At 36.5% G+C, this 22185-nt stretch overlaps 1 protein-coding gene across 15 annotated transcripts in view; it reads right to left on the reverse strand.

Annotated features, from left to right (window-relative positions):
• Positions 1 to 22185, reverse strand: part of PTPRK (protein tyrosine phosphatase receptor type K) — a 382329-nt gene that overhangs the window by 24131 nt on the left and 336013 nt on the right. For 2 of the 15 annotated variants that reach the window (XM_038130590.1, XM_038130593.1), the window contains exons 14-19: positions 12761 to 12899; positions 11617 to 11658; positions 9455 to 9484; positions 5708 to 5868; positions 3562 to 3597; positions 695 to 706 (exon numbers count right to left, since the gene is read on the reverse strand). In XM_038130590.1, the coding sequence (XP_037986518.1) occupies positions 695 to 706; positions 3562 to 3597; positions 5708 to 5868; positions 9455 to 9484; positions 11617 to 11658; positions 12761 to 12899 (420 nt within the window). Of the gene's footprint in view, positions 1 to 694; positions 707 to 3561; positions 3598 to 5707; positions 5878 to 9454; positions 9485 to 11616; positions 11659 to 12760; positions 12900 to 22185 lie in introns of all 15 variants that reach the window. The other 13 variants (XM_038130594.1, XM_038130605.1, XM_038130601.1 and 10 more) reach the window with 11 other exon arrangements.

Below are 22185 nucleotides of genomic sequence, written 5' to 3' on the forward strand. Positions count from 1 at the left end.
CCTCTTCAGAACATCACCTCCACTTAAAAAGGAGAATCAACAGTACAGAGTAGTCAATTTAACTCAGGTCTTTTAGTAGAAAAATGAAACTCGAGTTGAGTGTGCTATTTCAGTCACAATTTTTTGCCCTGTATAAGCAAAGTTTCTTCTAACGCTCTCTGTGCTACAAGAATTTTCATATCAAAACCGTATGTCAAAGCTGCATGAGGTGATCATATTTTGTCTATCCCTTCTGTGAAATAGTAATTTTATTCAAATTTTAAATTATCAGATCAAATGAATTTACAGAGGAAGAAAAATTCTAGTCTAAGTAGCTACTGAAATGAGAAGTGAATAGTCAACCCCTCCTAAACTTTTTTGAAATCATTTTACCATTTTCCTTGCAAAGGATCTAGATTAGGAGGCAAAATCTCTAGAAAAAAATTGACTCTCTAAGGGTTGGATTTTGTACAATTACACCAAAATGTAAACACTATTAATGTCTTCTGAAATTAAATCTCCTGAGAAACCCGACTCCTTCAACTGTCACCCAAGTTGCTAATTTCAGTACCTAATTTATGCCTCACTACTCTGCCTAACAAGGTGAGTGACAAGCAGCAGTCACTTTTTATTGTCGTGTTACCCATACCAAATCACACACATTTCAAACCACCTCAGGATTTGTAGTTCTCCTCATTGGTCATAGAATACTTACCAGTAATAGGCACTTTAACCCATTGAAGCAGCAAAAAAACGAATGAACAGAACATGAGAAATTTATTTTAGGACTATATTAGAAAATGGCTTAAAGAAAGTGACATTCAAAGTTGTTAAATCTTCACAATAGGTAACAATGAAATCCGTTTAAAAAATGTAAGGGCCACATTATTATACTATCAGTGTAATAACAGGGACTTGGGAAAAGCAAAATTGTCATACCAACTTAGTGCTAATGTACACAGAATGGAGAGCAGCATTAATAACTTATACATGAAGAAAAAGAAAACTAGTATAGCTACAAAGTAATAAGAGTTTCATATAAAAAAAAAACATTTTCTATGATTTAGAACCCATAAAATATTTCTCTTCTCTAAATAAGGCAGAAGAAAACTGTTTTGTCATGCTGGGCTGAGCAAAGTCTCAATTAAAATGGAGTAGGCCAAATGATGCAGTTTCAAAGGAACAAGGTTACATATACCTTGCTTTTACTACATGGTGTACCCAAAAACTTGTACATTTCCCTCCACTATTTCATTCCACTCTATGAAAATTAGTACCTCTTCCAACTATCAATGGTTTGCTCATATGAGGAAATTAACATGCCCAGAATATCATTACCAGTAGATGAAAAAGCAGACAGGAACTATTAAGCTGTTCTTCAGTTAGTTCCTTGCCCTTGGTATTCACAGCTGTCTGTGACTGTGTCTGCCGCAGCAGAAAATACCATGGCAGTATGGCACTGAAGGTACCATGAGCACTTCACAAGCACAGGATCAGATTTCAAAGTGATCTTGATTATTTGGGAGACAGTGTGAAAATCAACAAGGTGAATTGAATGGTGAATGCACAATTTCCAATAGTGTTGGAAAGGGAAGTCAAATATACAACTACAAAATGGAGTGATGGACGGGAAAATGATAACTGTGATTTTAACAGGTAACTCAATGCAAGTCAGCAACATGAACACAATAAAAAGGAGAAAATACAGTTCAGTTAACAGAAACAGTGAAAGTGGGCCATGGGGGTACCTATTCCACTCAGCTCAGCTTTAAGACTTCTTCCAAGAATACTACCTGATTTGGGGCACTGCAATTTAAAATTCAACCTATGAGTTGGGAAGTTGGAAAGCTTTCACAGGAAAATAATGACAACAAATTTAGAAAACGTCACTGTCACAGACATATTTTATGAAAATCCTTTTGCCAGGATTTTCTTCTCCTGAGAAGCTGAGTAGCCTCAGGAAAGAAATGTAAACAATAACTATCTGCTGCTGTGGAATGCAACAGGCGCATCCTTGATTGGCCCATGTTAGGTGTTTCTACTTAATAACCAATCAAGGATGCAGCTGGCTCAGACTCTCTGGGCAGTCACTAGACTTTGTTATTCATTCCATTCTATTCTTGTCCAGCCTTCTGATGAATCCTTTCTCTCTATTCTTTTAGTATTGTTTTAATATAGCATTTTTAATATATATCATAATATAATAAATTAGCCTTCTGAAACATGGAGTCAAGATTCTCGTCTCTTCCCTCGTCCTGGGACCCCGGCAAATCTCACAACACGTCACCCACGAGATGATGAGTTAAAGAGCTGGGTTAAACTCAACTAAAAGAGTTGAGGACATGAGCCTTTCAATGTGAAAAAGTCAGTTCTGAAAGGAGAGAAATGTGCCACTTTTCCATATTTTCTATGAGTCTCTCAAAAGGAAATGGCTCAATCCACAGCAATGAAAATTTAGTCTAGGTTAGCCTAGTTAGGAAAAACTAGGGGTGAATATTAATAATACATAGTAGTAACACCCAGTTAGTAGTAATTGATACTCAGAAAATTGACCTTTGGGTCCCAAATATTACTAATACGAAACAGAATTTATTCTTACTAAGGAGAACTGAGGCACTGGAACATTCCACTGCAAGAGCAAAATTCTGTTTGCTAAAATTCTGTTTGCTACAAATTTTTAAAACATAATGAGACAATTTCCAGAAAGAATTTGTACTATATGTATAATATCCCTCCTCAAAACAGAGAAGGGATTTCCTTGCCCCCAAGTCCCTTTAGGATTTACTTCTAGGAATCTAATTTTCCATATGTCTATATTCACATCTACTTTCTGATTTTTGTCTTTTATCCTAAAATAACTGCAGCAACTGACTGAAACTCAATACTGCACATTGTGTTTATCCAACCAAGAACTTGGGTACAAATTTTATCTTTATATTTAAAAAAAAGAAAAACATCTCTAAAGCCTGCATTCAGTGTTAGATGCAGCATAGACATATTCAGCCAGTCTATTTCAATGTGTATTCTTCTTTTTAAAGTAAGTAAAAAGCTGAAAAATTTACTAGTTAATGCCAATTGAATTATGTAATTAATATAGGCATACAGAAGTATTTGTTCAGAACATGCAAAGAAAGTTTTTTCCTCTTAGATATTCTGAAAGTTTTTCTGTTTTCTGTTTCTCTTTTCATTCTTGTGACTAAGAAAATTGAACTTTGGGAGCCAAAAAATGTTAATATGGACCTAAATTATTTTAAAGATCTCTTAATAGAGCTCTAGTTTCACATGTCAGTTTATTGGAACTCAGTTCCAAAAGCTCTGGGGAGAAAAATTTTAGTGTTTTCCATTTACATATTTCCTCATTTACTCTTCAATTAGCAGTGACTAGGAATAACTTCTTAATGAGGACATAAAATAATTTTTATTCTAAAATTGTTGTCAGTCGAATTCTGAATTGATGAACTGAGTGTAAAATTATTTTCTGGCAACAGCATAGTTTTACATAAAACAAGCTGTTTCAACGTTCAACCATGCAAGGAGACAGAACTCATGCAGGGATGGATAATGAAGGACTAGGGTCCTCACCTAACACAGCTGTCGGCACAAGTGGATCATTGGGCACTGCAGGAAAACAAAGCCCATGAAGAAACACATTACCCTTAATTTGTGTATTTTTAAGAACAAAAACAATATACTTCAGAGTATGACCAAGTGATAACTAAACTCCATTAATTTTGTTAAAAGAGGAAACCAGAAAGAATACAGTTCCAGAAAGCATCCTGAATAAAAGAAGTATGAAAGGCAGTGATTTCAGACTTTAGAAATGTAATGATAAGAGCCAAGAGATCCTTACTGAAATGAAATAAAAAGACATTACATGCAATTTAGTTTTTGAAAGGGTTCCTCCTTCACTATTGTTTTTTTTCACTTCAGAATAAAGGTTCACTTTCATAGAACTCACTTCTTTCCTTTTAAAACCATCCCCTCATGTAATACTTGAATAGCTAATCTCAAAATAAAATGGTATTTCTATAAAGTTTTCAAGGCAATTAAAAAAATTATATACATTTTTAGTGTTAATAGCTTTTTTAATACTCAGTACCAAAGAGATTGCTCATAATGAGTAAAGGAAAATCACAGATACACAGATGCAGATGTCTGAATAAAATTCATAGAATTTTATCTTTTATTATTACAACTAGAACCATGCAGAGATAAATGCACTGTTTTGGACAGAAATGGCAGAATCCAGGATTTGTATTGTTCCAGTCTGGAACAAAAAACTATAACGTCTGTAACAGAATTAAGCTCCAGTTCTCAAACATTCTGCCTGAAAGTTTGTCACATAGCAGGAAACCCTGAAAGATTGGAAGACTTGTCTCAGCAGAGACAATTGTCAGAAGAAACAAATCCTCCAATACACAAAAAATCACATTCCTAGGATGCTAGAAACCAGTCATGTCCAATTTCTTTGCCAACTAGCCAGGGCAGCTGTGGTGACAGGAGCTCATGGGCTCTTGGCATCACATCAGTCCAGCTGAAAGGCTGCCTGAGTGCCTGGCAGCTCCAGCTCACTAACAGCCATGTAAATTCCTGATAAATTCTTAGCCTGGGATCCACCATCACAGTCCATATCCAACTGTCCGTGCAATCCTGCCTCCACAAATTTCAATGCCAATAAGGCATCCAACTTCGGAGACTTTTCAAACTGTTCCAGCCAAAACTGTAGAAAAACCATCCGGCTGATACTCCCATTAATAATTGGTTATTATTAATGACACTTAAAATGTTAGCACTTGGCAGTTTGGTAAGCTTCAACAAACCAACCAATAAACCCTCCTCCAAAACCCATTTCCCTTACAACAACCAGGAAAGAGCTTAAGAGCCTTAATGGATGTATTTTGTTCAAGCATGGTAAGGAGTGTGGGAGATGAGAAGAGACACGGAGTTTCATTCCCAAAAGGTGGCAATTCAGAAGCAGCTCAGATCTATTCAAAGCTGAACTACAAGTCCATGGAGCTGTGAGAAGCTCAGGTTCCTACCAGCTCCATGGCAAAATGGCACGTCTTTGTAATTTATACACAAGTCTTGAAATGTTCAGTCTGCAAGTGGAGTACCTTGCTTTTGGCAAGGTATAGTGCAGATGTTGGGAGGCAAGAGTGCTTAACACTGGCAGCTATAACCCTTAACAGTCAGAAACCCAAACTTTTTCCAAACCAGACAGCTGGCATGTCTACAAAAAATGAATACAAATATAGAACACATTTGCAGATATATTAACAAGCTTGTTCCTAAACTCCACAAACCGCAATGAAAATTGTCAATGTTTCCTTCTGTTGTAATGTCCTTACTGCCAAAAAAATAGAAAATAATTTGGACCTCATATTATTATTCATTACAGACATGGTGTTCTGCAGTAATATTTAACATGCTGGCATTAAATAGTCTCATGAGGGAAAACTCAATTTCAAGCTTTAACTGAGGTATTCTGGAAGTATGATACTTTCCGTAAAATAAATATCACTGCATAGTGAAAGCACATGCAAATATTTAATTAAATAACTTGCCACATTCCAGCAAGGACAACATATGAACATCCCTACTCAACCTTTTGCTTTACCATCATTCCTGGAAAACCTGGAGCGTAAAACAATTTTCCTTAAAAAGCAGAATTGTTTTCTGTGTTTCTGTATTCACTTACACTCTGGAGTATCTACCACTGTGTACTTACATCTGGGGCTGAAGTTATGTGAGTCCATAAATGTGATTGACAGGGGATCCTCTGCATGCAGAGTGCTCTGGTCGGCGTAACTCCTGTCCATGGCATTCACCATGTGGGTCATCTCCTGACGGGTGGTTCCCATGGCATCCTTGCGCTTCTTTGCAAGTTTGCTGCCCAGCCAAAAAAAAAAAAAGTAAACCACCTTAATATTTGATGAATGTTGGTGTCTACGGTAATCATTCTCTATAATCCTGAGTGCCTGATAAGTTTGATAAACTTATTTCCCTGTGGGCAATTTTTTCAGCGTGTGATAAAACCGTGCACCCTGCTATGCAACAGTCATGGTCTTGTGTTTTCTGTACACACACAAATGCTGTAATGGAAGTGCTTACTTCTGTACTCCGGCAATAATTTTTTTTCCTGTGGAGTAATTATACTAATATACACAAATTAGAGAATATAATTACATTTTAACTGAAATGACAAATAAGAAGCATCTGTGCATGCAGTTTTATCAACCATCTCCATTTAAATATCTATTTTGATTTTATAAATGGATAATTCATTCCCCTTGCTTGTGTTGTTGGGAAAAAGAGTCATGTAACCTTCTAAATTACTTTGTTAGTCAAAAAACCTATGAAGTAACAAAAGAAGCATAATCATTCAAAACATATTTATATTAAATATTTATATGACATTTTATGTAAAAGGTTATATTGCCTATTCAATATACAAGAAACGAGAGAATACCACACTATAGTCCTGGTACTTAACTTTGGTTCTTTGAAAAACAAAACCACTCTTATCATTCTACCCTTTCATGCAGTTTGGGAACATCGCAATTTGACATTAACAGTCTTACACTCTGACTGCATCACAGTTAAAGACCAACTTAATCTGTACAACTAAGCCCCTCAAATTAACAGCCAGTGCCCATAAAGTGCACACTTCAGAAATATCACTCAATTCTTCCCTTTTGAGAAAGAAGTGGAAGTAATTTTCACTGTCTCCAGGAGTCAAATGGAAGCAGACAATATATTTTAATTATAACTTCAAGCATATATCTCAAGTAGCAAGAAGTATGCATGAGGTGGGCCTTGGTTCTGCAGAAACCTTTAACATGCATCAAACTGTTCTGAAATCTCCCTCTTTTCAGCTGAAGCCATGACTATAATACATAGCCAACCTGCTTAGTTGGATAAATGTGACACCACATGAGAGAGACACAATCATCACTGAATATACTGAGTTCTTGAAAATGTATGTTTAAAACACAGCTTATCTTCACAAGCTTTTTCTGCATAGAATACCATCAAATGCTCCGGTAATCATTTAGACAGTGTTTGTCTTACATTTCTCTTTACTAAAAGGATGGCCAACTCTAAATATTCTATGCACATTCTAAGAGCAGACAAGGATAATATTAGATACTTATTATATATTATAATATTAGATGTTAGGAAGAAAGTCTTTACTATCAAGAAGGTGGGACATTGACAGTAGTTGTTCAGAGAGGCTGTGGACCTCCCCTCTCCAGACGTGTTCAAGGCTAGGTGGGACGGGGCTCTGAGAAATCTGATCTGGTGGAAGGTTTGGAACTAGATGATCTTTAGGGCTCCTTCCAAAACAAACTATTCTGGGATTCTGTGAAGAATATTAGAGTAAATTATCCATTCATTTACTTGTTGAATCCTGGGAAAATTCACCAGAAAGGACCTACACTGTTCTGTAGGGCAAGAAGTACTTCATACATAATTAAGAAAATGTTACAGGGCTATTTCTTAAGTTAACAGTCTTGGTTCATGATGAGGTACCACGGTGTAGAATATGGATGGACAAAGCCCTCCTGTGAATAGTAGATTCTTCCACCAATCAGACTCATGTCCTTATTTTGTCAGATTCCCCCCCCCTTTTACTCCATCTATAGATGGAATAGTTGGAAAAGTACTACTCAGTAACATTCTTACTACAAAAATCCCAAAGGTGGTCTCTAAACCGATCAGTTTTTTAAATCAAACTATTGTTTGATGGGGGTCTGTATCAGTCATTACACGAAAAATAAAAAAAATCTGTTGGATGTCCCCCCTACAATGCTTTATTTTATACATTTACTCCACACATTCCTTTCAACTTAAGAGAAGCTAGTTTAAATGATGCTCTGGTTGAACAAATGAAGACCATAAAAACTTCCAAGAGTGAAACTGCTTGAGCTTTATAACTGCTTTCCAATACTATCAAAGGCTTCACAAAACTAGCATTTCTAGTTCAAAGTAGTTTTTTAAGTTTCAAAGCCTTTCAAACAGTCTCTATACACTGAAGATCACCTTTTTCTAACATCACCTCAGAAACGGAACAAAAAGACTATTACATCTCATCTCTCGATGATATTAAGCTTTTCTTTGAAGCATCACTTTGCAACAAAACCTGCTAGCCACACTAAATAAATCAACAGCTATTAAGGCTTTCACGTTATTACCTTATTACAGTAGCTACTTTCTAATTCTTATGCTCTGCTTCAACGCCTAAAAAGGCCTATTGTGTTGTAGCACTGCAACCCTACGCTGCTGGGAAATGGGAGGACAGCTTTATTGTTCAACAGCTCCGGGGTCCCTTGCGGTTTGACAACTTCTTTTTCCTTTCCTTTTTTTGCTTCCCTCACTCAGCTATAGGCACATGCAATCTGTGCTTTGTGATAGTTAGGCAAATCATTAGGTTAAATAACTTGAGGCTGACAGAAAGCGTAAATTATTCTCATTATCTGCTAAAGGATTCAGTTGGATGAATCTGCTCAGGTGGGTGTTACAGTGGTTGGAGGGGAAAGGTGCTCCATCATTGGATGAAACTGGGTGGTCAATTATCTTGAGTAGAAGCAATTGCTATTTAACAAGAAAATTTTAATTAGTCACAATAAATCAGAGAATGACAGCTAAACCAGCCTTTTTAAAATTTTTAAGTTTGTTTAAAGAAGCAAACTAATTCTGCTTAAAAATGTGGAAGAGCATCATTATTGGACACCACCAGTTCATCAAAGCACTTGAGTGCATCTTCAATGCCTCTGAAGTCGAGCACTTTATGCATTTATTTAAAATGAAGGATGCGTGTAACTGCTTGCTCAATCACAGACAAATTTGTCAAGAGTCCTCACAAAAACTCATTTGGTCAGCAAGTATCAAAAAAGCCAGTTTTGCTTCAATGAAGCAAATCTTTTATACAAACCAATGCCATAAAATAAGATCCAACTTTAAGATGTGTATGCAAAGCACCTCAAACTCAAAAGAGGCAGACCATAAACTATTTATAAAAGTTTGGCATCTGCCTACAACCTACATAGGAAAATGTATACAAGATCACTCCTGAACTAATACTCTAAGAACATACAGTTTGTGATTTACTGGCACAGTTCACTAACCAGGAAATGGGAAAAGATATTTTTTCCTTAGTGTGATGTATTGCTGTGAATCATAATGCAAATTAAATTATGATCATAATAAACTCAAATGATAGTCATGGAAAAAAAAAACTGTAGCAAAAAGCTAAGTCTCAATATACAGTTAGAAATACAATATCCCTTTAAAAAAAAGAAACAACAGGGTAAGAATAACAGGAACGATACACGCAATTTTTCAAGCCTGAGAACAAGGAAAGGTAACTATCAGTAAAACTTTGGAAAAATTATAGAGGCTGTTTTTCTTTTTTAAAAAGGGATACTGCATCTTTAAAACACACAAAATAGTAAGTCACCCATATTCTACTTACAGATAGTAGGAGTAAGAATAGTAGCTCCTCCTGGCAAGCAAATCACAGACAGTGGAAAAAGAGAAGCAATGGTGAATGAAAAGCGTGACTCTGTCACATCCAATAAAGCAGAGAAATGTGCGTTTAAAAAAAAAGTTGAAAAAATTCATGTTTCTTTGGTTAGCATTTCAACTTGCTCATGCGCAAACTAGCCTTACTTTGCCATGCAATTAAAAACAAAACAAAACAAAAATTAAAAAAACCCTAGCGTATAAAAATGATTTGTTTTTTAGAAGGATCACTTGAGAAAATTACATGCTGAGATTTCACTTATTGCCAAAAATTTTGAAAATTAAATGGATTGTGTAATTTCAACATGCAGTTCAGCATAATATAATGATTACTGCCTAGATGTCATGACAAATGAACAGCTGTGTACAAGTCTTGTGCAGCAGATATGCTTTTTACTTTTCAGTCACAAAAAATAAGGTTCCATTAATAAATACATTTAATCAGAAAACAATTTCTTGTCATTCAGTTTAACATATTTATCAGTACACAGTTGTAGACATATATGTTTGTATGCGCACTATGCGTAGCTATATGAGTACACACATTTTAAAGAAAACTGAACATTTCCAGCAGACATGTGTGTACTGGCATATCCACCACACATTTCCTCAATGCAAACATATGCTTTCTATTTGAAAATCTTACGATTGGAAATGCTGATGTAGTCATGCTAAGCATTAAAAACATGGAAGGTAAACAAATGGAAGGAAATGAAGGACATTTGGAAATAGTCCAACAATGATTTCGAAAATAAAAATAGCATTGCTTGTTAAAGATGCAGTATCCCTTTTCTTAGCTGGTTTGATTACTCCAGTAGAAGTCTTTAAAAGCTGTTAAGAGCTTTATTCAGGAAAACTTCAAACCAATTTGTACAAAATGATCAGGCAAAGCCTAAAACATCTCAAGCTCATAAACAAAACTGCTCAGTACTCCATTTTTCAATAAAATGTAATGCTGCATTTAATCAGTGATTTGAGATACTGGTGGCTGTGCATACGACTTAATAAACTAATAAAAATGCAGAAACCATTGTTTTATTGACTTTTCCATCTAATAAACTGTGGTCAATTCGGGTACCAAAAGGGATACTACATAATGGATCACTGAATAGGTACACTACAGAGGATGATTCAGACGGATCGGATTTCAGTCCCACCACAACTAAGTGAAGTGTGTTTTTGTATGTGTGAATGTGTCAGAGTTTTTACAGCTGTTTCTGCCTTCATTATATGAATTGCCCTGACTCACTAGATGGATTGATTTAACTCAGGAACACAGTTTTTCTGTGTTTTTTGTAAGAGACCTTGACTAAAGCTGGTATAAAAAATGTGCCCATTTTCACTAAAGGCAGAGGGGGAGAAGAATGGCACACCTACAACATGTTCAATAGACAACCAATTAAACCATCATGATGGAAAATTGCCAAACATTAAAGATTCATTAAGAAGGTTAATTTCTCACCTATTTAGAATACAAAATAGTACAGGAATTTAGGCTATAGAATGATGATAATTTCTAAAAGGATACTGCCTTCACAGGTTCTGAGGAGGGAAAGAGGGGAAAAGGGAAATTTTAAAATATCACTTCACAGATATAATTAACTCACTTTGGTCAAACAATAGTGAAAATTTGAGCCTAAAAGGACTCAGAATGGAAGAGGCAAAAACTATAGGAAAAATGTACACATGGATTTGTTTGTTTGTTATTTGCAAAACTAGTCAATCACATCTGGAAGTGACTGACACTCTGTAGTGCAGGATGGTCTCTCTCTCACACACAAACACACGTGAACACACAGAGAATTTTCTATTAAACGTAAGGGGACCACTGTAACACTCACTAAGATGATACTTGCCAGTACATACCATGCTACAAAGCTACAATATAACGATTTCCTCCTAAAAGCTGAAAAACAATTTCACTTTTGTTTTTCAAAAGTCGTGTAAATAAAGAAAACTGGCTGACTGTATGTTTTTTTTTGTACATGATGAGTTGGACCTTTTGCATATGTGTAAATTCTCAGCCACAAAGGTAAACAACAGAGAAAAGTAAAAGCACTTTTGGGAAAAATCACATATGTAGCTAACTAACACAGAACACTATAAGCATACCTAATGTTTCTAATGCAGACGTTTCTTCTCCAAGTTATATATCTCCAGGGATAATTGTAAAAAGGCAATAAATTAAAAAAATCTAATGCAAACCAACAATGATAACATATAGAATGATCTTAATCGATAAAAATAATAGTAAGCTGCATTTCAGAGGAATATACGCAACAATCACAAAAATACTTTTTATTATAACTTCTGCAAAAGGCAAGGGAACGCAACGCACACACCATGGGAAGGCAAAGGGCTCGTTCTATGCAAGAGAAATCAGCTTGTGCCGTGTGAAGGGGAACCACCAGGGAGGACGTGCACAGAGAGAGAGGAATTAGTTTCTATACTATAACTACGGAATTATAGGGACACATTATGGACTTCTCTGCCAGGTTAAAAGAGTTGCAACTACTGGTAAGGCTAGGCTTTGAAACACTGACCAAGCAATAGGATAGCACAAGTTGCTACAGGTAGGAGGGCTGGGATGCAGGGATAGCATTGAACAATGCCAGAAGATGGCGATATTGCTTACTGTCTAAGAAAGCACTGAAAAAAATTTAAATTCACTTAAATTAATACACTTAAACAATTTCATGCACTAAGAACTCACTAGATAATTTTACAGTGATGCGCTATGACTTTTAAGAAAAAACTCCAGGTTTAAAAGAGCATAAATAGAGGTATAAAATTACATTATTTTGCAAGTTGGGTAACATGCAAATACAAATAACTCATTAGAGCCACACAGAGAAAATAATATTCATTAAGTGGTTAAAACATGAAAAGTGCAACAAGTTATTATTTTTTCTTTGCTTTAAAAAATAAAAAAGGCACCATAAATTTCAATTCCACCCACTTTAACAATCTGTACATTCTTCTATCTCCAACTTAAAAATCCTTGGAAACTAATAGCATGAGAAAATGTATAGTTATCGGAATCTTAAATATAAAGAAATTCTATCTTTAAAGACATCCTAAGAATCACAGCAAAACCAAAAGAAAACACAAGGAACTAATCCAAAAATTGACCTAAAGGACCTACCAGTCCCAAAGCTTTTTCTTTTTCTAAAGACCTCTAAAAAACATCCTTTCAAAATTGTTTGATAGAGAGGAGGAAAAATAAAAGATCAATCAGCAGAGATCATTTTCTTACCTTTTTTTGACGATCAATATGACAACAAGGAGAAGTAGGATGAATACCAGAATTCCAGCACTTATTCCTGCTATTTTCACCACTCGATCTGTTTGTTTGGCGGGATCCGGAATCACCTCAGGTTCTTCTGTTGCTGCTGCTAAATTAATCAAAAAAATAAGTTATTTAAATGTGTAAGCACTAGAGACAAGGAAATAATTTTTGGCGATAATTTTCAAATGTGTGTGTGTCTTAATAAAGTAGTAAAAATATAGATACAGGCATCATGTGTTTAAACATCTACACGACTGTATGTAGACACACTATAAATTCAACAGAACAATAGAATAGGCATAGTCGTAAGGGACCCACAAAGATCAAGTCCAACCCTTGGCACAGAACCATCCCCAAAAGTCACACTACGTGCCTGAGGGTTTAGTACTAACATTTGAGCTCTGTCAGGCTTGGTGCTTTGACCTCTTCCCTGGGGAGCCCATTCCAGTGCCCAACCATCCTCTGGGAGAAGAACCTCTTATTTATACCCAACCCAACCTTCCCCTGACACAGCTTCAGGCCATTCCCTAAGATTCTGTCACTGGACACCACACAGAAGAGATTGGTACCTGCCCCTCTGCTTCCCCTCACAAGGAAGTTGTAACTGCAATGAGGTGTCCCCTCAGTCTCCCCTTCTCCAGGCTGAACAGACCAAGTGACCTCAGCTGCTCCTCAGCAGCTTCCCCTCAAGGCCATCACCTTCTTTATTGCCCTCCTTGCAACAGCAAGTATATGTGTATGTATACAGCCGAATAAATGTGTGTGTGTGCGTATATATATATATATATATATATATATGTATATATATATATATATATATATATATATATATATATATATATATACACACACACCTCCGCACAGGCAGAAGTGTTTATGTACCTGGATTTCCAAATAAGTTACTGTATTAAAAAGCAGAAGACAAAGCAGAGACAATGTACCAACTTACCACCATTATTTCATTTAATGTTATTTTTTTCAGATATTAAATATGGTATATTTAACACTGAATAGTAAGAAAACATTTATTCACAAATAATAAAACGCTTTTCTCCAAGCCACAATGTGAACTCTAAACTGCAGTGCTTCTGTCCTCCATGCAGTCCTTTGTACACTAATTCACCTTACAGCATCTGGTCTGAGATCTGCATTCTACTGGGAATTTTGATTCTCTAAATAAGGTCATCCACAAAGCCAAGCCTAAAGTCAGCAGTAGTTTTATTTCTGTTTATAGGCCCTGAAAGATACCCCATAAACCACCGTTCTACAGAGAGATTAAACCAGTCTGTAACACAGCTGAGTGGGCTGAGGCTACAGGTTACAGCAGAGAGAAAAATAGAATATACATGAAAGTGCACAACCATTCAGTCTGCACCTCTTTGCATAACAGCCTGGTGTAAAAAGGATCAGGAACAGGAGCTTTTCCAGCCTGATAAAAAGATAAAAAATATAAATAGGTTGCAGCAAGGGGTAAAATCTCTTGAGATGCTTACATGTAAAATACAAAATGGCTTTCCAGCTCTCTAGTTCCTGCTTGCTAAGGCTGTGGCCTTTCCTCTACTCACTGGCATGAATGGGTATGTGTGCTTGCTCTCCCTCTGGCCCTTCTTCTCTCACACTCCCCCCAGCATGCAGCAGATGCCACCTATCCTCTCCCCTCACAGCATCTTCATGTGGAATAAGTTACAAGCTGTTGGTATCATCATACTTATGTCACTACACAGAAAGTGTCCCTTAGTCTGAAACTAGGATGCTTCTCAACAGATCACCAAAAGCAGCAGAACAATAAACCAAGGTAAAGTCATATGAGAGAAAGGCTAATGCTCTCCTGAAAATCGACTCCATTCAGAAAGCCAGTGTAGTTATTATCAGGGATCATTGGTATCTAATACTTTCTGGGTTTAACTATGTTACACAGATCATTTCTATTTGTATTCCATGTGCAGGAACCCACAGTACCTTTTGAGGGAAGGATAATGCTGTTGTTTAAAATTACTCTTTATTACTTATTTCTGTAACCTTCATCTCTGCAGTATCTGAACCACATACTAACAACTTACCCTCAGAAAAACCTTATGAGTTAGGAAGGTGCTCTCTTCCAGATACCCACATGAGAGCTAGACAGACAGTGAGAGGTCTGGCAGTGCTTTAATCGTAAAACTTAATCATCATCATAAGAATTCATCATTATAATCATCTCTCTCACCTACAGCTTGAACTCTATCTGCTGAGAAATACTAAATGTTTCCTTCTGTATGTAAATACATGCCTGCATGCACACTTGCATACATAACCTGTGAGGAATGAATACTATATTTTTTGTTTGTATTATATGTGTTGTTGAGGTGTCAAGGGATAAAAGTAGGGAACAGGCAGGAGATGTGTGCATGTACAACACACACCAGCTAGAATTAATGTTGGATGCACACATGATGTTGTCTAAGAGAGGAAATGAGGGGCATGACTTTTGAGGCAGAACTAGAAGATGAAGGTATTCAACATTCTCAATGCTAAAAATGAATTAACTCCCAGTCCAGTTTTAGCTGGGCTGGATGTGATAAATGTGAATGAACATTTGACAAGCAGTAGAGACAAAAGGCCAATCAGTAGAGTCAAAGGATAAATCTAAGATAAATATAAATGGCTTTATATGCCAATGGGGAAAAAATGGTCATGTTTGCTGTACAGAGTACTGAGAAACAGCAAGGACATGGGAAGGGTAAAGAGGGACTGTGCAGGAATGGGATATTTGCTGTGTCTGGAATTGTACAATGTGACCTAGCAAAGGTAAGAACTACTCAATCTGCAAAATAACTAAGGCTGGAGCAAGAGATTTAGTTGTGTGGATGGAGATTTAAGACCAAGTCTCTGAGAGATTTCAAAATATGAATGATAGGGATTGACCTGAAGATGCACTTCTAAACTTGAAGGCTCAAAAATACATCCAACAGTACAGGCTTTGAGCTTAGATCAGGACAGTGGTATTTTCAAAGGAGTATTAGTGATGAGAGAGTGAAGGAGAAAGAATGACAAACCTGTTTCACACTTCCCTGGAGAAAGACAGGACCCTTATAGCTTGACAGAGCAAGCTGCAATATATGTGCTTATCAGAGTCACGTTTAAAACTATTGCATGGCCACACACACAGCTGTTTCATTCAGAAAAGTTACTTTAGGAAAACAACTATCCATGTCTCAGAAAATCTGAAGGGAAGGTTACCAAGCGTGTTTACATATTTGGCTAACTAAGGAACAGGTGTTTTATTATATACACTCTAGGAAATAGTTGGTTTGGATCACCAGTAAATTCAAAATGAAACTCTGTTAAGTTTTTCAAGCAACAGTGGAAAGTCAGGAGGATATCTGCTGCTTGACCATTTGTTCTTGTTTCCTTACATTAAGGATTTTGAAGCAAGGGACAGTAACTCATTCCATGAACTTTAAGGCTACTTACGAGATAAAGCTGGTGCCCACTAGAAACGCACCACAGAGTCCTAAATTAGTTGAGGAGAATGTCATTGAATAGTCATACACTAACCAAGATTATTATCAATGGATGAACCTGCTATACCTAAAATGCTAAAATCTACTGGCACAACGATACTTCTCTTTCCAATATCAACAGAAAAATTGCTTTGAACTTAAACAAAGCTAGGATTATTACATGTATATTTCTAGCAACAGATAATATATGCATTCTTTAGACTAAATTCTACATTTGGGGACTATATGAAAGTAATCATAGATATAAATCACATTGTAATCTATGTGTATTGCATGCAATGATTATTTTGAGGAAGCCATTGAATGTAGCATAGAATAATTTATTGAAACTTATGAATTTGAAAGCATTTCCTATTACTCGTGTTTTAACTTTGATGGCTCAAAGTGTGTTTTATAACCATATGTGATCTTACTCATACATAACCAGACAGACAAACAGATAAACCTTGTGTCTACATGTTAAAACTACACATGTAAGTGAATATCTCCTGGGTGCTGACTGCACAAGGACTAAGCAGCAGGTAAACTTCTGCTTACTCTGAGAACTCGCTTTCTCTACCCTCTATGAGACAACCAGGATTTAGTTCTCTGAAGTGGCTCTTCTGCAGGCTGAGCTGCTGATTTTGCCAAACAAAACAACACAAGTAACCAAAGATTCACAAGGAACAAATCTTGCCTAACCAATCCAGCGACTTTCTATAATGGAGTGACTACATCAGTGGGCAAGGGAAGAGTTACAGATGTCATCTATCCGGACTTTTGTAAGCCTTTGACATGGTCCATGACAGCATCCTAACACAAAATCTCTAAATTGGAGAGATATAATTATTTTGATAACTGGAATTAACTCCTATATATTTCTAAAAAGGGAAAAAATGCTTTAAAATTATTTAAGTTACAAAACTACCTGCTTTACTAATCTTGAACATCAGACTCTATAAAAAGGTAATTTATTGATCTGAGAAGGAACTTTGCATGGTAAGAGAATCATCATCATACAAAAATGGACTCTATTGACTACAAATTCGCTTGGCCAGCCTTACTCCAATAGACCATGAATTAAGTGTTAATTTTTACTGTGTCTTTGCCTTGCATATCAATATATGCATTTTTGAATTTTGATCCTGTGAATCTGAGAAGAGATAACCCAACAATTTTCAGTCCATGCAAACTCATCTTCCATAAAATTTTCAAGAAGAGTTTCTGAACTTAAACAGAGCTTTAACTACATTTTCCACCTGTGCAAAAATAGCTGCCTACACTGAAGATTTATGAACTAGATTGGGAGGTGAACACTGGATTTTAGCAATTTATCTACTTGCCTTCCTTCTGAACTAATGAACAGCAACAACAATCATATCCCACAGTCCCATTCACAAAGTTCATAAAATAACTCGACCTAGTGATTCTGACTCTGCACATAGCCAGTTACAGTCACCATATAAGAAGTTGTTCTCCTTGTTTTCATTGATGCTAGAGGAGAGTATTCAATCAGTCAACTTCCATGATTAATAGCACAAAGTTCAACTGTGAACAGCACTAAATTAGACTAGTATAGCTAACTCAGGGACAGTAAAATTCTAAACAGGTGAGGTAGAATCCATCTTCTCACAGTTTCCAGATGTACTTAATTACTCTAAATTTTTTAACCACATTTTTAATCAAACACACAAAGAAAATCCAATATCCACGTCTTAAATTGAGCATATGCATATTATTTACACTAAATTTTTGAAGTATACTGTGGCATAAGGAATCCAGTCACAGCACGTATTTCTTTCCTGTCTTTTCCTTCCTTCTGTGGTTCAAGATTTACACTGAGCCTTGCAAAATTGTCAGGGAATTTATGGCACTCAGCACAAAATCTATTCGCCTATACCTTCCCAAGAAGATAGTGTAGGAATCCAGATAATGATATTCTACTTGCTCATCCAAACACAATTATTCAAGCAGAAAATTCTGGTAGGATTTTGCAGGGTTGTTTGCATGGTACCATGAAGAGAACAGCCAGGCTTCCAACTGACAGCTTTTAAATCAGAAATCTTGAACAACATTTTTATACTTAACCTTCTCACCATACAATTTGATTCTTTTAACATTCACTGCATTTTATTCTGAGTTTCCTTTGTGTGAGCGAGGGAAGAAACTCAATTTTATGCATGATTAAAGCTACTATTTTATTACACTGCATTTTCTTTGAATGTTAATTTCTGTTTATGGCAGATCTTTGAATTCTCACAAACTGGTGTTATTGCTGCATAGCTTGATATTCAAAATAGCTGTGCTCTAGATAATCTGTTCTGCACTTTCGTTATGTGACATTCAAAAACTTTTAATTAAATCCAGGAATGACATCTGAATGAGTTCAACAAGGTAACATCATGATAACATCAAATGAAACTGAAGGTATCTCTGGAGATGTCAGTCTACCACCTGAGAAAAGGGCTTGTTGAGAAACCAGGTGAGATTCTCTGACATTTTTTTTAGATTGGTCTGCCCTGTGTTTTAATCATCTGCCCAGAAAGACTGTTCCACCTGCATCAGTCTTTTTTTTTTACTGCTTTGCTACAGTGATAATCATCGTGCAATTAAAGAAATTTTTATAAGTCTGAGATTTAATTAATAAATTCAAGTTCAGTGAGAGAAGATCCACAACCACTTTTAGCTTTATCAAGTTTTAAAAAAAGCCTGAGCTGAATCTTTTTGCTGCAAACATTTTAATGTATATTTGCAGGGATCAGGGGACAGGATGTGCAACTTGTTCTAGCAGACTATGCACATCATTCATGAGGTCTTACAGATATCCTCACATGGGTCACTTTGGTACAGCACTACTGATTTTTCTTTCTCAAGCTGAAAGCTGAAAATACATTTAGTGGGAATCTCCACAATTGTCTCTTGCCTACAGCTCCTAAAGAATTTCTCTCTTGGACTGCAGGTTCTGGGAGATGAAGGCATGCCAGAAATTTACTGGGGTTTGGAACCATCTAAGCTGTTGCTTCCAGGATTCTAAATTACAGATTTTTTAGGGTGGCATTATTAGAAAGAAAAATTGTATATGACTGAACAGAAATTGTGATTCCCTGAGCTGTGCTCTGAAGTGTCAGGTTCATCCCTGTCACCATAGTAACCAGGTTCATGACTGTCCCAAGGAAGAGAGTTTTAACAGGCTCTTCCAGTGAAAAGGGGGATGCCAGGCACCACCAGCCTCTTCTCTGAACTTATCCTGGAAGGAGAGAGTAGTGAGGTGATGCTTAGATAAAATCTGCTGTCTTACATTTGTGTTGCAACACACTGTGCCAAAATTTATCCTCATGAGGGTCCCTTGCTGGGGGAAAGGGAGAGGTGTCACCACCTCCAGATGCTGCCAGCTGAGCCTAACACAAGGAGCCCTCAAGGCCCCAAAGCTTCATGATATTATAAGTTAAGCCTTCAAATGGACAAAATTATATGTGACTATGTTCTCCACATAAAAGTTCATTGCTGCAGAAATTGATACAGAGACTGTTCATGGGCCCCTTCTGATAGTTGACGTGTAAATAAAAAACAACAAACCAGCTTGAGGCTAACCTCTCTTTAGTCAGATTTGAGATGGTGTAAGGAGCTGTAAAAGTTAGGCACTGGGAGACTCACAGATGCTGTGCATACAAATATGGTATCAAGTAAACAGGTTACACATCCTGCTTTCAGATAATGCAGAAGAGCAGCCTGAACTTATGCTACTGGATACTTTTAAAATTATGAACACGTAGCTTATAAATATTTATAGACATTTTAATTAATTAAAAGTCTAGCACAGCATATCTTGTCCTACAATAATGATAATGCTACCTGAAATTCCAGTATAATATGTACATTTATGTATAAAAGACCAGTTCCTGACTAGTGTTGATAAGCCCTCTCAAATGTTGATAAATGTTGCTTTGATAAGTCATACACAATAAAAAAAAAACAAACCCAAACACATCTCTACAACTCTCCAGGACTTTCAGATCACTTAATTGATGGAACTACTTTGGTAGGAAACTGTAAGAAAAACAGAATCATGTGAACCAAGCCTCTGCTGCTATAATAGTCTGAAATGAAAATTAATGAGGGCTCTGAAATCAGTAATGTCCATGAATTTATGACCAATTAGCAAAGAGTTTACCTTAATAGATTCAGAAGTATCAAGTGAAAAAAGTGCTGAATCTGTTTGCCTCAGTAGCTGAGAAACCTTGGACATGAGCAAATGAGGAGAGCCAGAGCAGGAACAATGCTGAGGAGACAATGTTCCTGCAACACTCTGCCCTGCTGTCCGTGGGTCACATTGAAAATTAGTGCCATCAATGTGTTTCTACTACATTTGCCACTAAGACATACTTCTGGAGCAGTGTACTTTGCAGGCACATTACTATCTTTAAAACTATGGCTAGAAAAAGATTTGGTTATGGGGAATTAGGATGTTCAGTGAATGTCATAATCCACAGGTTTTACAGCTTCTGAATTGCAGGCTGCTATCTTCTGCCAGAAAACAGCTGTTTGTGTGCAGAGATAAACCAAGTTAGCTCTAAGGGAGCTGGCTCAGTGATGCAACCATGCCCTCAGGACATAAAAAGCTCTGGGCCAATACAGATGGCAACACTGACAAGACATTTTACACAGAGGTGTAAACTGAAGTTACACTCTCAGCTTCTAGTTCAGTTGAGACAGGACACAAGACAAACATGTGGGCTAAGGCTTCTGAAATGGCACCTCTCAAAGCAAAGAGCAAACACGGTCAGAGGAACATGGCCTGTCCCCATCTCACAATATCACTGCCCAAGTGAGTGGAGACTCCTCCTGCTCACGGCCTATGATGAAGCACAGGTGGCTGAGTTGCCTTTGGAACTTTCAACTCCAAAACATTCAGAACAACTTATGTTGCTGAGTTTTACCTGTGGATAAATTCCAGTCTGTTCATTAGTATACCTGACACTAGAAAATCCATGACACAATCTTTTTTTCTCCCCTCCTATTCTGGATTGCCTTGTCTTCAAAACAAATAACAAATATTTGAAAGGAATCAGGATACCATGTTTCAGGGGTCTAGTACTGTGTTTTTTGAATCTTTGAAGTCCTCTTTCAGGTCATTGTTTCAAAATTGTCAACAACAGTGCAAAGGCTGGAGATTTACCTAAAAAATCCTAATCCATGTGTTAACCCATGTGTTAAGGTTTTACAATCCTGTAGATCTTCTAAAATATAAACTATTTGACATATTAAATGCTTGTTATAAAACATCAGATCTCATAGTGTAACAGCTGCACATTTGAAATACTGGAAAAATTCAGAGAAATTCCTAGGTTTTTTTTTTTTTTGGAAATCCGGTTAATTGTCTGTGTCTTGCAAAAAAATTTCAAAATAAGGCTTTTTTGAGTAGCTTGATGCATTTCTTTAAATGGTCAACATTGAAGAAAAGATCTAAAAATTCAAACAAAATTTTTTCATGGCATGTGCACTAACAGACCTTGAAATGGGTATGTAGAAAAACGGATGTAGAAAAACATAACACACATACTGTAAAGTACTGGACTGAAACAATGGAATATAACTAACTTTGCTCTCTGATTTTCTGGAAAGGGGTATTGGCTAAGAATGATCCTCTGATCTACCTCATCAACAAGCCATTTAAAACCTGCTTGTTGGATGGACTGCTACCATTTCTAAGGTCCCTGTGATTATTTCCCTTATAAGCACAATGGACCTGTTGTTGGACCTGTTGCAGCATTTTTTCCTGGGAACATATAAAAGCAGTCAGCCTCTTGTTAATGAGATAATTTGTTAAGTTAGTGTTTGGCTACCTTACAAATCAATCAACTTCCAAGCTTTATTCTAAACAAACTACCTTCAAAAATGTGTTTTTAAAGA

The sequence above is a fragment of the Motacilla alba genome, chromosome 3 (assembly GCF_015832195.1).
Source record: "Motacilla alba alba isolate MOTALB_02 chromosome 3, Motacilla_alba_V1.0_pri, whole genome shotgun sequence".
Lineage (NCBI taxonomy): Eukaryota > Metazoa > Chordata > Aves > Passeriformes > Motacillidae > Motacilla > Motacilla alba.